The sequence below is a fragment of the Polyodon spathula genome, chromosome 21 (genome assembly GCF_017654505.1).
Source record: "Polyodon spathula isolate WHYD16114869_AA chromosome 21, ASM1765450v1, whole genome shotgun sequence".
NCBI lineage: Eukaryota > Metazoa > Chordata > Actinopteri > Acipenseriformes > Polyodontidae > Polyodon > Polyodon spathula.
In genome coordinates, this window is record NC_054554.1 from 5,011,985 (window position 1) to 5,029,329 (window position 17,345).

Consider the following 17,345-nt stretch of genomic DNA (forward strand, 5'->3'; position numbering starts at 1 on the left):
TGGAAATGTTGCTAATATTATGCAGTCGGGGAAATAACATGTAAAGTAAGTGTCTAATACAGTCTAATGTATTTTTAATAAGAAGGCTTGCATTGGTCATTACAAGCTGAAAAGTGGAGGTCCACATAGCGACATCTACAAGGCTTCATTCATAATGCTGTTTCCAACTGATTTGTTCTGTATAACAATTGTGTTCATATTTAAAACATTTAGGGGCAGTCGATTCAATCCAGTCTTGGACATGCTGGCTTCCTTCAAGCAAGGATATGTGGGGGGAGTCAAGGTTCATGTGGACAGATTGCAGGTACTTCTTATCATGCAAATTATGTATAATGTAGTCCATTTGTTTATCTGTTTACAGACATGATTTATGACGATTACTGGTATTATTGTCATTGTAGAATACTAATTCATAGATTAAAGGTTAATGTATGCTTATGTATTTTTACTTCCTACAATCAAAACAGACTCTTGATTTTTATTCTTTCTCCTTGTGTATGCTGTCTGTATAAAAAACAGCGTTTTTTTTTTTTTTTTTTTTTTTTTTTTTTTTTTTTATAAATACCTTGGTGTATAAACTCACTACTGATCTTTCAAATTACTATGAATTTTTATGGAAATAATGTTTTATTTGATTTTATTTAATGGGATAGAAAATGAGCTGACCGTACTGGATAGGGGAATAGCAATGTGAAATACAATTGGGTTTTCTATTTGAGTTCCTGCAATTGATCTGGCTCTTCTGTGAATCTTTCAGACATTGATATCTGGAGCAGTGGTGGAGCAGTTAGACTTTCTACGAGTTAATGAATCAGAAGAGTAAGTCATACATGTAGAAATGAACTTTCCTATTGACACATTCTCATTTTTCCTGCTTTGCGCCCATTTTGTAATGTAACTTTTAAACAACTTCTTCAGTGTCGTGTTAGTATTATGAGATTTGATAAATATGAAAAGATAATGTTGTTTAAAGATTGCACTCACATTAATTAATAATTGTAAAGTAGGAACAATTATATAGTTTATTAAAGGTGAATCAACCACCATAGTAAATATTTTATTGTTGTTTAAGGATTGTAGACAAAATTCTCATCTTACAGAGCCTGTCCTTTTGAGAGTTAAATTTTATTTCATATTTTTCCCCAGACTACCGCAGTTTAAGAGTTTTGAGGAGCTGGAACTACCCAAGCACTCAAAGGTAAAACGACAGACTAGCACTCCCAATGCATCTGACCTGGAGCAGCAGCCTGAGATCAATATCAATGACTGGAAGCAAGCGCCCACATTCGAGATCCTTCAAAAACTTGATGTAAGTCAATTGTGTGAAAGCAAATGGTTCCGATTCTGCACCTACAAATAATCCAAATTGGACTTGATTGTAATAACACTTACTATTTCCAGCATGTGCTGCAAGGTAGATGGAGGGGGTGGCATGGTAAAGAGATACCCCAGCGTGCCATTGAGCAAGAGCTCATGTACAATTCATTATCAATTACACTGAGCATTAGGAGAGCTGTCATAATCCGAGATGTATTTATTTAAATCACACCAAGGCTAAAAATACATTGTTTAAAGCAGCATCATGTTGGTAGCACTTTAGACTGCAAGACTTGACTAGCTATGTAAATACATTTCCGTAATTACCAATGGTTCTTGCTTGTACGTGGTAACCACTCTACAATTGTGAACAACATTTTGGTACCTAATGTAATTACACTACAACACCATGCCACAAGCTATTTCCATGTAATTACTCATATAGTACACCAACATATACAATAAGAGCAGAAACCATGAATTGCTACACAGTTATTACATTAACATCGTTATGTATAGCCTGTAATCTAAAGTGCTACTTTAATTTTAAGAACATAAGAAAGGTTGCAAACAAGAGGAGGCCATTCAGCCAGTCTTGCTCATTTGGTTATTAGTAGCTTATTGCCATGTGCCTGCCCAGTTCTGAATCTTGTCTAGATCACTCTGAATGACCTTTGCTGCCGCAACAGTGTTTGAAGCTTCTCCTGTTTTTGTGTCGTCTGCAAATTTTAAAAGTTTGCTTACTATACCAGAATCTAACTCATTAATGTAGATTAGGAAGAGCAGATGACCTAATACTGATCCTTGTGGTACTCCACTTGTTACCTCACTCCATTTTGAGGTTTCTCTTCTAATCTGTACTGTCTGTTTTCTACATGTTAACTACTCCCTAATCCATGTGCATGCTTTTCCTTGAATCCCTACTGCATTCAGTTTGAGAATTAATCTTTTATGCGGAATTTTGTCAAAAGCTTTATGTAAATCTAAGTAAACTATGGCATATGCAATTATCCATTGTCAAAGTTGCATCCTCAAAGTCAAGCAGGTTAGTTAGACATGATCTTCCCTTCCTAAAACCATGCTGACAGTCTCCCAGGATACTGTTATCATATTGGTAATTTTCCATTTTGGATCTTATTATAGTTTCCATAAGTTTCCATATAATAGAAGTCAGGCGTATTGGTCTGTAGTGACCTGGTTTGGTTTTGTCTCCCTTTTTGTAACCACCAGTGTTTTGCTAATCAGTTTCTTCTGTTTCCAGGACTGCAGCTGCCTTGCAAGCCAAGCTCTCCTTGCCAATTTACTGTTGAAAAGGGAAGGCCCTGATTTTTTTACTAAAGAAGGTATTGAAGTTTAAAAAGTAGTTGCATATAAAAAAAAAAAAAGTCCATGGTTGATTTTTCAGGCCCAGTACTAAGAACACAATAACAGATGCATCAAATTATATATATATATATATATATATATATATATATATATATATATATATATATATATATATATATATATATATATATATATATATATATAAATATAAATTTCAAACCTTGTTGATCATATTTACAAGTAAGTTAAGTGCTATGGGAAATCAATAATCATGAGTAATAAACCATGAGTCTACAATCCCGAACAGTGGATACAGAGAAACATTAGTATTTGGTGTCACATACACACATATATGTGTGTGTGTGTGTGTATATGTAAGAACTAAATAAATAAATTGCCATAAGCTATGTTTACTACCAATGATAACAATAAAATAATCACAAAATAATAAAATGTGTTTTATAAAAGACTAGAGGATTTAAATAAAATAAATAAATAAATAAATCCTTTATTTTGCACAAGTAGAGTTATTCCTGGATTTAATTTTTGAAATGGTATCAATAGTTTAGGGTGTGTTCACACTGGGTATGGTTCGGTACGTTTGGTATAAAGTGTGTTCAACAAAGTCCACTTTGGAAACAAACCATACAGAGTCCATCTAAAGAGGTGTTCTCGGTCTGTTTGGAAAATAGGAAATAGGTAGTCTCGGTCCTTTTGCACATAGGAAACGAACTGTACAAGGTAATCTGACTCAGAAGTAAACGTTTTGCGCGTAGTTATGTTTATATTCTGATGAAACAAGTAGCGCAAACAAAAAAAAAAGTCTTTGGGAACTACATTAGGATTACCAGACAGCCTGTGAAAACTGGGACTGTCATAGTTTCAGCCTTAATTTGTTGTCCCGGTTTTGCTGTTGGATGGATGGATGGATAGAATTGTGTAAGCTGCATTATTCTCCTACTGTAGGCATTCATACATATTAAATTAGCGAAGTGCTCCCCCAGTACTTTCTTCCACATCAATATGTAATAGTCTAAAAGCATGCTATATTAAAAACTGAGGCAATACATCAATAGCTGCCATCTTTCAATGTGCCTTGTAGGATATTGTAAACATCAGATTCACACACCAATTAACCAAATTCACTTAAACTGCATTGTGAATGAACACAAATGGACTCAGTCCTGAATAAAATATAAAAGGACAAAAAGAAAAAAAAAAAAAACACTAGTTTGCATCCAAACGAACTCTGTCCCTTTTGCTAGCAGATAAGTGTGAACAGCAAGCACACTGATACATTGTTTCAAACTAAATGAACCAGATTGAGTCAGTTTGAAATGGACCGATTGTGAATGCAGCCTAAGTCAGAGCTAGTTCTATTTTAGAAACTAATACACAGAGGTTTATCATTATGTATTATGAAACATTTTAACCTGGTACCTACAATAAAATGTAATTCTGTAATGGGAAACATTTGTGTTGCTTGAGCAATTAATTACACTGTCAAAAACAAATGTGATTGCTCTCTAATAGATACCACACATCTCGCAACTAGTTGTCCTTTGAAATCATGTTGGCTTGAATCTTGCTTAAGTAGTGAAAGGGCAGATCAGTCTCTGAGTGCATTTAGTTTTTGGCCTCTTTTGACCCCTATAAATGACCCCTATGAACTGACAACCATGTGATCAATGTGATTAGGATCCCAGCAGAGGTGGAGCCATTAAGCAGTAAGTGAAAGGCTTTTTATCCAGTTGTCTGTACTTCGACACTCAGGCCTACATTAACTGGAATAGGAAAGGATGTTGAATTAACCTTGGAAAAAATAACAGAAGAACTAATGCACTATGTGAGTGAACAGAGATTGAGTTCACTAACCATCATAATCAATGAACATTATTTTGATGCTGTCTGATTCTAATCTGCAAAGCACTGAAGGAACTAAATATATTTTATATGCCTTCTGGCAGGATAGAAGACCATTTTTGAAGCTGTTTTAGCTTTGGATTTTAAGAAACAAATTTGACTTACAAAACAAGTGATGTTAATGACAGTCTTTTAAAAATATGAATCATCCTCTTGTCCAAAATATATGAATAACACTGAAATGTGTGGAAGAGTTGTATTGGACATGCTAACTGAGCATGAAATTAGGAATATATTGTTGGATCAAAAATATGCTGTCGGATGACAGAATTAAAAGTGAACCATTTCAAATCCCATTATGTATTTTTTTTTTTTTACCATAAATAACAAGTGAAAGAGCATTCTTTATTATTATATCTCTTCAAGGCACTGTCATGGATCTGCTGGAGAGAATTTACAGAAGAGCTGGAACCAGAAAACTCTGGTCAGCATCCTTTGCATTATTTATTTCAAACCTATTTAAATTTCTTAAAATGTGTGAAGTGGTATTTTTAAGTAACAGTCCAGGAGTTAATGCTGAAATGACTGCATGCATAAAGAGAAAGTTTGTCTAAATATTTTAATATAAAGCTATTGTGAGGTCACTGTTAACACAGATGAAGCTGGTATAAGGTTAGCAACACCATAATTAAAATGTGATCTTAGTTTATTTATTTTTCATTGGTCCCTATCCCATATTTTATTAAAGATATGTCATAAATTTATTGCATAAGGTTTACAACTTTCTCCCTTGTTTGTTTGTTTGTTTGTGTGTTTGTAACTTTTCCCTTGTAAATACCTGGAATAAAACTCTAGGTTGGTTGTGCATTACACTGCTGCGTTAACAAAGCTCCTCAATAGCTCCACATATTACTACTTTGTTTATACATGGCAAGCAGGTAATGTGCTGGGTTCTTGAAACGTTACAGCATGTGACTCAAAGTTTGTCTAGCATTGCTCAGTCATGCAATTATCAATGCTTCCAAATAAGTGCTTTTCAATAGGATAATTTACTAACTAATCAGAACTTTGGTTAACCCCTTCACCGCTGTCGATTTTAAAATACATTAAGATTCAGTTGTAATGTGGTTCTTTCAACCAAGTCCTATCTTGTCCACTCGCAGAAGCTAAACAGGACCGGACAGTAGTTGGATGGTGCTTCAGAGAAAAGTACTGTTGGTAGATTTGTAGGGCGTACTCCCCATTGATTGTTCCACACATTGCTGCCCCTTCTTTCGAATGAACCATTAATGAAGCATTGTTAGCTAACCGTAATATTCAAAGTGTAAATATGGATCTCCAAAACCTGTTTCTGTAATAAAAACTATTCATGTTTTTCACAGTGCTAACAGCTGAGAGATGTTACCAATACCTAAACACAGTTGTGGCTTTAAGCATCTGTCTGTTGCTTTTTCCTATATAGGAATTCATCAATTAACTACGAAACATCATTTGAAGTCACTCTCTTGGATGATGAATTAAGCATTAAAATATCTTGCAGTTCAACTTGATGTTAGAAATGAATTGCCTTAGTAAGAAGAAATTGCAAACACAGGGCCTGAATTCACAGAAGTCATGAGCAATTCGTACAATGTAACAGGAGTCTTCATTTTTCGCAGCACACAAATTCATATGTTTTAACAAGCAGATCCTGAAGGTTTTGGTTTTTTTTGTTTGTTTTTTTTAACCTCGGGAAATAATACTGAGTTTCAGTGAGTGTGTTATTGATGTTTGATGTGCGCTGTTAATGAAAAGACAAAAGACAGATCTTGTGAAGGCCACAAGTTTTGCATTTTATGTAATATATTGCAAGTATTTTTTTGCGACATGTTATCAACTCCAAATCAGCACCAATAGTGAAATTGGTTAGTCTATAATTTGAGTACTCAGATTAAGTATCTGTGAATTGACATTAATTTAAGATACATTGTATTGCCCTGACACCCTTACATAAAAGGCAGGCCTTTAGAGTTGGTGTGGTATTTAAAGTAGAGCTATTTTTAATTTTGAAGGACAGGTTTGCTAATGAAGACTTATGAGGGGCTTTTGGAAAGTAATTCACTGAGACTGAATTGTGTAGTCTAGGTCATAGTTAGACTAGTCTTTGTCGACCAGACCAGTATATTGATTGCTGCTGAATCGATATCAGCCGGATGTATTTGAATTAACTGCAGCTATGAGCATTAAGCACCCACTTTATCTTTTTATAAAATCTAAAAATAGGCTTTCATGTAACCAGACTATGTCTGTCTCTGTCTGAACTAAATACTAAAATAATGTCAATTCATTCAGTGACTATTTCCTTGTAGGATTACCTTTTTTTTTTTTTTTTTTTTTTTTTTTTTACCAGGTCTGTTGTACGACTAGCTGCCAGTCTGTTAGGTAAACTAGTGGACAGCCTTGCACCGTCTATTACTAATGTGTTAGTGCAGGGTAAGCAGGTAAGTTAAAACATTTCTATACCCTACCTAATAATCCACACTACCTAAATAATGCTTCCTCAACACGCGCTGAAGCCACACAATTGTGTTTCTCTTCGGTCACAATCGTGTTTTCAACACATGATGATAGTGTATTCTGAATATTGTATGTGTAAGATCAAGTCGCTGTGTAATGGAGCACTTATTTCAATCTCTAAACTATGTTGCTGTTATATAAATTTGCTTTGTACTTATAAATAATTGTTACCATGTTTTGAAGTACTGCATTAAGGTTTAAATATGCACACTGATCAATGTTCAAGGTATACTTCCTAATAGCAGTCTGTTATTTATTTCATACAATATAAATATTTGCTTTTATTTATTGTTAATAGTTAGTGGTGCACTGAACATTTCATGCACCGTGTGAAAAGTGTTTTGTTTTGCCAGGTTACTTTGGGGGTGTTCAGTCACGAAGAGGAGGTGATTTGTAATCCTCTGTCTCCTGGAGTCATTAAGGACATTATCTATAGCAAGTGCAACCCCTATGGTGAGCGAGAAGCCGTTGTTCAGCAAGAGCTTGTCATTCACATCGGCTGGATCATCTCCAACTCCCCGGAACTCTTCAGTGGCATGTTGAAAATACGAGTTGGGTATGTTTGCTTCCGGTTGCTGACGCTAACAGAATTGGGAACTAACAGATGCTGGTAGCTCCAGTTTTAGATGCAGAAATAATAAACATACTAAATTAGTAAAGCGTTTTAGTACTTGTACATAAGTTTGTTTGCATGGATAGCACTATTCGTCATATCTTATTTATTTAAGTTTCTGATCATTAACACTTTACAGTATAGTCCTAAAACTATAGTGAACTACAAAACCATAAAAATGAAATCAACATTTCTTCCAGGAGGTTGCCTTAATTTTTGCCACAAGTCATTGTGGAAAATGTGTTATAATTACCTCTTTTAAGAATGATTAGTGGACCACATAAAATAAATAATAAACCGATTGCACAAAGGTGTGTTTAAAAAGTTTGTTCTTTGCAGATGGATTATCCATGCCATGAAACATGAACTCAAAATCCGTGCAGGAGACATGCCAGCCCAGGACTTATACCAGCTGTCACCTAGCGAAATCAAACAGCTCCTCCTGGAGGTTCTGCAGCCTCAACATCAAGGAAGGTGGGAAAACCAGCTGTCTCCAGCAGACTGAATTACAAAACTGTTTCATCGAAATAATATTGGGGCTTCAGCATAACCTACTGTAGCTAACTAGAGTACAAAGCAAACTGTCAGAGTTCTTGAAATATATTGCATTAACTAAAGCTAACAACAGGGCTGTTATTAAATCACACTTGCATCATTCCCCATAGCTCATCTTTCTTGTTATATCATGCTAATTACCCTTGTTACGTTTAATCAGAACTAAATTAACATGCATTGTGTTCAAATGCTTTCAGTAATGGGTTATACACTATTGTAAGTGGCAGATCTTACTTAATCAAGGGGAAATATGTCTCTTAACCTTGAGACGCTTTCAGGCACTTTCATACCCTCCTGTGATTCATCATTTCTGCTGCAATTTTGTTTTTGAAGGTGCTGGTTGAATAGGCGGCAAATTGATGGCTCCCTCAATCGAACTCCTCTGGGGTTCTATGACAGACTGTGGCAGATTTTGGAAAGGACTCCAAATGGCATTATGGTTGCTGGCACACATCTTCCACAGGTAAGATTATTCTGAAGGTGCTGTCCTTCAAGTGAGAAATCTGGAGGATAGTAGGGCTCCTATGGCATTTAAGAATGCTCCCATATTGTAATTTAAGAACCCTCACAAAGAATGTATATCACCAGATATCAGTCTAATTGCAGCTCTGCTGGGTTAACTTGACTGATCTCGTCAAGCTAGAAAGTACAGCAAAACATTGCATAACACAGTGAGCATACATTTTGTGTAAATAATTGTTATAACTAGTATTCTTAAGATATGTTTGCTGTGTTAATAAATGTTATCGTGAAATTAGAGTTGAATATATATATATATATATATATATATATATATATATATATATATATATATATATATACACACACACACACATGAGATTAGAATTAGAATTCTGAATATAATGCTGTGTTTTTTGTTTCCTATTTTGCATGCTTTTAAATAAGTGTTTACTCTCCTCTGCCCACATCGGCAATAATGCCGCATAAACCTCAGTGTATAGTTGTCCATTTGTAATCCCTTTGTAATTAATTTTAATCTGTTTGACTAGTGAAATGTTGGCAAGAATTTACTTCTTCTGATTAGCAAGTCCAATGTGGCTTAAGAGATATCCCTTAAATACACAGCAGGCTCTTATCTGTTCAATTTTGTTTGCTCCCATTTCTTGCAAACAGTTCTACGAGTTGAGCCCTTGAAAGCAAATGAATAATAGGACAGTTGCTGGGAAACATGCTTTCTTATGCATAATCTGTTGTATAACAACTTTTTTATTTATTTATTTTTGCATTAGTAAAATGACTTTGTTTGGCATTGTCTTTTAAGTTCTCACTAATGTTATTGTTAGTGCAGGAAAGCTGGAAATGTAGATGTAATTCTGTACATTACACTATAGTGTAGTTCAGGGTCTAGGTGGAGTTTTAATTGGTTCAATTAAACAATTGCTAAGATGGCAAAATAAGAAAAAGAGGCTTGCCTGGGCCATGAAGCACCGCCAGTGGACTACTGAAGATTGGAAGAAGGTCTTATGGACCGATGAATCAAAATTTGAAATCTTCGGTTCATCACGCAGGGTTTTTGTACGCCATCGAGTAGGTGAAAGGATGGTTCCTCGGTGTGTGACACCAACTGTCAAACATGGAGGAGGAAGCGTGATGGTCTGGGGCTCTTTTGCTGGATCCAGAGTCGGCGACTTGCACAGAGTGAGTGGCACCCTGAACCAAAACGGCTACCACAGCATTTTGCAGCGTCATGCAATACCCTCCTGTATACGCCTAGTTGGTCAGGGGTTCATCCTACAGCAAGATAATGACCCAAAACATACCTTAGAAGAAAAGAACAAGCTGGTAGGCTTCAAATCATGGAATGGCCAGCACAGTCTCCAGACTTAAACCCCATCGAGCTGGTTTGGGATGAACTGGACAGAAGAAGGAAAGCAAAGCAACCTACAAGTGCAACACATTTGTGGGAACTTCTTCAACAGTGTTGGGAAGAACTTTCCGAACAATATTTGAATTCCATTGTACAAAGAATGCCACGAGTGTGTTCGGCTGTTATGTCTGCAAAAGGTGGCTACATTGAGTTAGAAATTTAGATGAAATTAAAAAAAAAAAAAAAAAAAAAAAAACGATTCCATGATTTCTTTATCTGCAATTGTTTATTTGTTCTATGCTTTAATTTCAGAGTATATTAAGACATTAAACTGCGTAAATTTCAATAAAAACTGGAAAAATTGAGGTGTTCTAAAACAATATTTTGTTGAAGTGTTTAATGTGCCTGTGACTGTGTTTCTCCCTCTCTCTCTCGCTCTCTCTCTCGCTCTCTCTCTCTCATGTTTAAGCAACCCACTTTGTCAGACATGACCATGTATGAGATGAACTTTTCTCTGCTTGTGGAAGACATGTTGAAGAATATTGTTCAGCCTGAATACAGACAAATTATTGTTGAGGTATGGCAAATGATCAGCAGTTTTACAATTCTGCTTCATGGAACTACTGCCTGTGAATTAATTGGCTATTTGCCCCTCTTGGGTCGTTGCAAGCAGATTGCAAAAAGGAACAGACAGCTAGACTTAAATGACTAAAAGGATTTTCATAGTGACCTTTTTGTAAATCTACAATGTATTCACACCATGTCACTCAAGTTGGTACAGATATAGATATAGATATAGATATAGCTAGATAGATCTCTCTATCTTGGAAGCTAAGCTATGAATTTAATGTAATTAAAGAAACAAATCACAGTTTGAGTGTCTGCAACCAAAAGACTCCCATTTTCCTAAAAGTCTAAAAATCATTGTCATTTTGTTCAATTTTACAGCTGTTGATGGTTGTGTCCATTGTCTTGGAAAGGAACCCTGAGTTGGAATTTCAGGACAAAGTGGATTTGGATAAACTAGTGAAGGAAGCTTTTAATGATTTCCAGAGGGACAGAAGCAAGCTGGAGGGAATGGAAAAAAAGGTGGGTCCACGCCTGGCCACATAGGGTACAGCACTCGTACATGTCCTGCATATCCCGTTAATCAAAACCCCTGTGTAATTAACGGCTGACACGTTGCCCTTAAGTTAAACTTCATTTTTGTCTGCCACCTTTTGTGGCCACATGCATTGAACCAATAACTTTTTAAATTGTTTAGTAGTGTTTAGCAGTAGAAAAATGTTAACTTTTCCATTTTACTCTGCAGGATGAAATGACTGCTTTTTACAACACCCCTCCACTGGGCAAGAGAGGAACTTCAAGCTACTTGACCAAGTCTGTGATGATCGCTTTACTGGAGGGGGAAGTGAAGCCAAGCAATGATGACCCCTGCACAGTCAGCTAAACGAGCCGATGAATGGTGCAAAGTGTGTGAAATAGTTTGAGTTGAATTGCAATATTGATAATATTGTCTTTTTGCATTGTTGCATGAATAGCCCTTTTGAATATTTTCAACCACCAGTGTACAAAACTGTTTTCGCAAAGGAAGTGCAACCTAGAGCACATGTTTAACAGTTAAAGAGCAATTGAATAAATTAGATTTGTTAGTTTGCCAGTCTGATGAATATGCAAATACTGATTGGTGTCAGGAATATTGAATATTAAGGTGGTAGATCAAAGAGTATATTTTAATTTCAACACAAATACAGTGCTCAGAATAACAATTTCAAAAAACGTTTGACAGCCAGTATTTATTTTTAAATCTTTTTTTTTTTTTTTTTTTTTTTTTGGTTAACGCTGAATGGTCTACACACATACAGTATATAAATATAATTTAAAATATACAACATGGTATCAGTAAATGCGTTCTGTTGAGAGCATGTGTACGTTTCACTGTGTTTTGTGGATTCTGGTGTGTCTCTGCCAAATAAATTCCTTACAAAATCTCTTTGTTTTGATGTTGTGTAAGTTTTTTTTTTTTTTTTTTTTTTTAATGGGCCAATTTAATCAAGCAGCAGTTATGACTGGGCTAGGGACATCGTGCAGCGATGGTGCCACCTGGCAGTTCTTTGAAGTAGAATGAAATGGTGCAGTTACAGAAAAAATAACTTTTTTTTTTTTTTTTTAAGAAAGTTGTGTGAAATGGACAATGTGAGGTGAATGTCTGTGTAAATACAGCAACCTGGATGGGTCGATATCACATGGAATGTTGTATTTCAACAACATTTTAACAAAATAAATTCTATAATGTAACAAAAAAAAAAAACCCTCTTTGCTATATACAACAATAAATCTTATCAAACGATCTACTGGTAATCACTATGTGAAATTCATTACTAGTGTGTCTGAAAATAACATGTAATGCATGTAAAACAAAACAAAAAATAAAGCTAAATATGTTAAAATCAGAAGCAGTTCACATGTATTTTTGTTGCTTTAAAAGTTGAAATCATCTTAAAAAAAACTCACTGTTTACTCCCCCCCCCCCCCCCCCCCAAAAGCAAAGGCTTAGTAAATGATGCCCATGGCCTTGAGACAGATAATTCAATTATGATAAAATATACATGTACTAATCTCCATAAAGATGAACACATTAACCCTTCCTTTATGATGCCACATCACCTAGCGCTGTTACAAAGCCTGCTCTCTATCACTTTGACAGGTTTCGAAACAAACAAATTATACATCTCTCAGCCTTAGCAGCGTAACCCTTACTGCACTCTAAAATACATTGCCACCTGTCATACGCTGTACTTAATTTCCCTTTGAAAAGTTTGCAGAGTCTGCTCTGTCAAGAGTGATTACATACGAGTATGATTTGATCAACTGTCTTTTACTTGATACTTGATATATCCTTTATGAAGCCACAGAACATCAAAAAGTGAAATAACGAAAGTCCTGAATAGGATGATTAATTGGAATGTATTGGGACTATAATGTAATGAAATTATTTGTTTTGTTATTTTCAGGTGTGGAATTAATAATAATAATAATAATAATAATATAATAATAATAATGATGATGAAAATAATAATAAGGCAGTCAATGTACTATAATTTATTAGTTTCCCAGTAACGCCTAATGTGTTTACATTTCCTGTTGACTGGAAAAGCAAGTAAAATAACTTACTGTTACAATGGAGAATTGTTGATTGTTTCTGCACAGATTTAGTACTATGAATTGTTAATGGGAATATTTATAAAAGGTCTTTCAGGTATTTAATAGAAAACAACTATAGATGACCATGCAAGTTATGTATTTCCATAACTATGGTATTTGGTTTGTTGGACACACAGTAATGGTTATTTTGATGCAAATATTTTTATATAATAAAAACAGCATGTGTATAATTGGATTTATAATAAGACTTATTGTTGTTCTTAGGCAACAGTTGTTAACAATTCAATCTGCACAGAACACCTTGAACAATTGTATTAGCCCACCAATAAAAATGAATAATGCATACAGTACAGCTGGAAAGATATTCATTCAGCTTCTCTGCATCCTTTAAAGCAGTACAAGATTTGAATGGAGAGTAAAGGCGGATTACAGAATTGGATTTCTCCGTTACTGTGGTGGTTCTTTTGAACGGCTCTTGTTTTTGTTGATGCACATTTTAAAAAGCTTTTGGATGCAGGTGGTCAGTCAGTGCCCTGTGACACTGTGAGACATAGCTGGATCTAATTACATAGGATCATGATTTCTGTAACATGGGCTTTCTAATTAACTCTGCATAAGGTAATGAGATCTTTTAATACCAACCCTTATGCAAAGCCCACAAAGGGTTATAACCCAGAATTGAAAATGTGTTGCAGGTTATTGGGATCAGATTATTTTTTAATGATTAATTGAATGCAAGTCTAAACTATATGCATGCAAATTGTTCACCAAATCCTTTTTGTTCCTCAAACTGTCTGTAGCACTAGCAATATTATCACTGTTCCCCTTGTGGTAAAGCTCTTGTGATTGTATGCTTGTATTTTGTGTCAGTTTGGAACATGCAGATACATTATTTATGTTACTTTGTATATAAAGTTCCTGCTGGTTCCTGGTGCCTTTTAACTTTGTGTCACCATTTAAATTCATTACAATGGTGACTATTGCAAAGGGTGCAGCTGTTTTACCTGTACCATTATATTTTAAATATTATCTTAAGTTAACATAGAGGTAACATAGTACAAACAAGAGGCACCACTTACAATGTTAATGAAGCTGACAAGAGGGAAGACAATTAAAATAAATAAAATAAATAAATAAATAAATAAAAATTATGATGGCCTGAAAAAACAGCATTAGGAAAGGAGGTTTGCATTCCTGTTTTGAGATGGAGAGCTCTACCTCTCGACGACGGGGGATCACCGTGTGTGTGTTGTGTGTGTGTGTATATATATATATATATATATATATATATATATATATATATATATATATATATATATATATATATATTTATTTATACAGGAATTTGACCCATTGAGACCTAGATCTCAATTACAAGGGGGTCCTGTCAACAAACATGTACAATAAAACAACACAATATCATGTGTGATACTGACTTAATCATTTTAGAAGTCATAAGCAAAGAACATTCACCCAAACGTGTGGATCCTTAATCAGGATCAAAACATATACATGAGGCCCTAAATAATTTACAGAGATCCTTTTTAAAACATTTTTAAAAGGGATTATCAAATGTACTCCTGGTTAAAAGAGTTAAAAGTTTTTGGAAGTTGATAGGCAAAGGACATTTTAGCCAAACATGTGCCAACCCTTAAGAAGTTTACAAACGAGAGAAGGCCATTCAACCCATCTTGCTTGTTTGGTTGTTAGTAGCTTATTGATCCCAGAATCTCATCAAGCAGCTTCTTGAAGGATCCCTGGGTGTTGGCTTCAACAGCATTACTGGGGAGTTGGTTCCAAACTCCCACAATTCTCTGTGTAAAATGAAGTGCCTATTATTTTATCTTCTGAATGCCCCTTTATCAAATCACCATTTGTAACCCCTGGTCCTTGTTTCTTTTTTCAGGTTGAAAAAGTCCCCTGGGTCAACATTATCAATACCTTTTAAAATTTTGAATGCTTGAATCCGATCACCATGTAGTCTTCTTTGTACAAGACTGAATAGATTCAATTATTTTAGCCTGTGCATATGACGTGCCTTTTAAACCTGGAATAATTCTGGTCGCTCTTCTTTGCACTCTTTCTAGAGGAGATTGGCAGAACCGCAGGAGCGCAGATTATAGTTGGTATCATACCTATTAACCAGAGCAGTTAAATAACAAGGCACCAATCATTTAAGAAACTTAACAGAAAACAGTACCAATGATAAAGTCTTCAGTCTGTAAGTGAAAGCCAGCCTAATTTTACATATATGTTGCAATAATGAGTCAAGGTGGGACATTCTAATACGAATCTGCAGCATGAGTTATAAAATGCATCTAGTTCTTGTAAAGACTGAGTAGAAATAAAATGGTAAATATAATCACTATAATCAAGGACAGGGAGAATAGTAGTAGTCATCAATTTTGATCTGCTAGACTGAGAAAAGATCTTCCTATTTCTAAAAAGGAAGCATAATTTAGGTCTTACCTTTGAAATCAGCTACACGTCAATCCATGCGCCTAAGTATTTATAATAAGGAGCTTTATTCTCTCACCTTTCAGTGTATCAATAGTCCAAGATATATTTTAATACTGCTTTCTATTAGAACAGAATAACATATGTTAATAATAAGCACTGTACAGAAGGGAAGCAAACAAGAGGTTCCAGTTTGTTTCCTTTTCTAAGAGTGGATGATCAGGGTCAAATACTAGTTTAAGTGTGCAGTGGCTGCTGCTTTTTCCATATGTTGCCTTGTTGTAGTGTAACATACCCTCTCATACTGTACTATATATTACTGTTACCATTTCAAGGTTTATTTAACTTTATGTCTTTATTCAAGTGACTGGTGACCCCAAAGTTTTTATTTATTTTTTTTGTTATTGTTTTTTTCTCTCTGTATAACCGTTGGCATATATATATATATATATATATATATATATATATATATATATATATATATATATATATATTCATTCAAAGAGAGTTATATAGATGCACTTATTACAAAAATGTTTTGTGCTTCCATATCACAGTTTTAGATAAAATGTTCAACTGTTCAGTAATAGATTCACAGGTGTCTAACAATGGTGTCAAACGATACATGTATTTAAATGACAACATAAATATGCTGTCAGCCTCCAAAAAGCCCAAAAGTCAAATGTGCAAATCCTGTTAACTTCTGTTGTTTTAATACAGTGGCCGCAAGGCTATTGTGCAATATATATATTTGACTAAGACAACAATTTATAATGGGTATGCTGACTGCCACACTCCTGAAAGCCAGAGCAACTGAAACCCAGTTAGTATGAAAACATCACAGGCATCATAATTAAAGAATTCTTCTTGTTTAGAATTACTTTGCAAATCATTTACTGTTTTCATCCCAGTACTGCAGTAAAGGTAACATACTGAAGGATAAAATACCATAACCAGGGACACTTTCAGTAGAAGTACACGACACCTTTTAAAATATTCAAATTCTGCACCTCTTACTGACTTTCAATTTATTAATGGTGAGGTTTTTTTGGGAAACATGTCCAATAACTAATTTATTCCTGAGAGATTGAAATAGCAGTACTGTTAAAAAGAAGATGGAAAAATACTTTGCCTTTTTAAGTAAACTGTAATGTTCTTTAGACTGTAGCCCGAAGGTTCCCATCAAAATGAAATTAAACTGGACTGAACTGGTACTGCTCCCACATCAAGGATTGTTTAATGGTGTTCTATGAAAAAATTACTCATTGTGCACTTCATTATAAATGCATAATATTTAAATAATGCATACTGGCTTATCAATGCACACACTGGGTAATGCATTACCCTCTTCCTATTCTGGGGTAGGATGTTCTCTGGTTATAACATTTGGAAATGTCTTCATGGAATCTGAGCAAGACAATGAATTTCAATGTCATCTTATTTTTTTAATTTATTTTTTGGTTCAATTGTAAGCCCTGGCCACAAGATATATGTTTGTTTGGGTGTTGAAACATGTCTCGGACATTTCAGAATGAGCTCTTTCCTGATGTATCCATAACCATTCCCTTTTCTATTTGACTTCTTGATGTTTTTCTTAATTTATTGCCTGAGGTTTGCCTTAATATTTCAGCCTCTGTAATTCTACATGTCAATGTAGCTCTTTTT

The 17,345-nt window shown here is 34.8% G+C and overlaps 1 protein-coding gene across 3 annotated transcripts in view; it reads left to right on the forward strand.

Moving 5' to 3' along the window:
* LOC121296549 (phosphorylase b kinase regulatory subunit beta-like) overlaps positions 1-12,369 on the forward strand; it is a 55,051-nt gene extending 42,682 nt beyond the window's left edge. For all 3 annotated transcript variants that reach the window (XM_041222232.1, XM_041222234.1, XM_041222235.1), the window contains 12 exons: positions 214-304; positions 758-819; positions 1,147-1,309; positions 2,579-2,660; positions 4,933-4,990; positions 6,896-6,986; positions 7,416-7,618; positions 8,015-8,149; positions 8,564-8,693; positions 10,528-10,635; positions 11,007-11,147; positions 11,371-12,369. In XM_041222232.1, coding sequence (XP_041078166.1) covers positions 214-304; positions 758-819; positions 1,147-1,309; positions 2,579-2,660; positions 4,933-4,990; positions 6,896-6,986; positions 7,416-7,618; positions 8,015-8,149; positions 8,564-8,693; positions 10,528-10,635; positions 11,007-11,147; positions 11,371-11,508 — 1,402 coding nt within the window. In that variant the 3' untranslated portion in view covers positions 11,509-12,369. The remainder of the gene's footprint in view (positions 1-213; positions 305-757; positions 820-1,146; positions 1,310-2,578; positions 2,661-4,932; positions 4,991-6,895; positions 6,987-7,415; positions 7,619-8,014; positions 8,150-8,563; positions 8,694-10,527; positions 10,636-11,006; positions 11,148-11,370) is intronic.
* Positions 12,370-17,345: the final 4,976 nt, after the last annotated feature.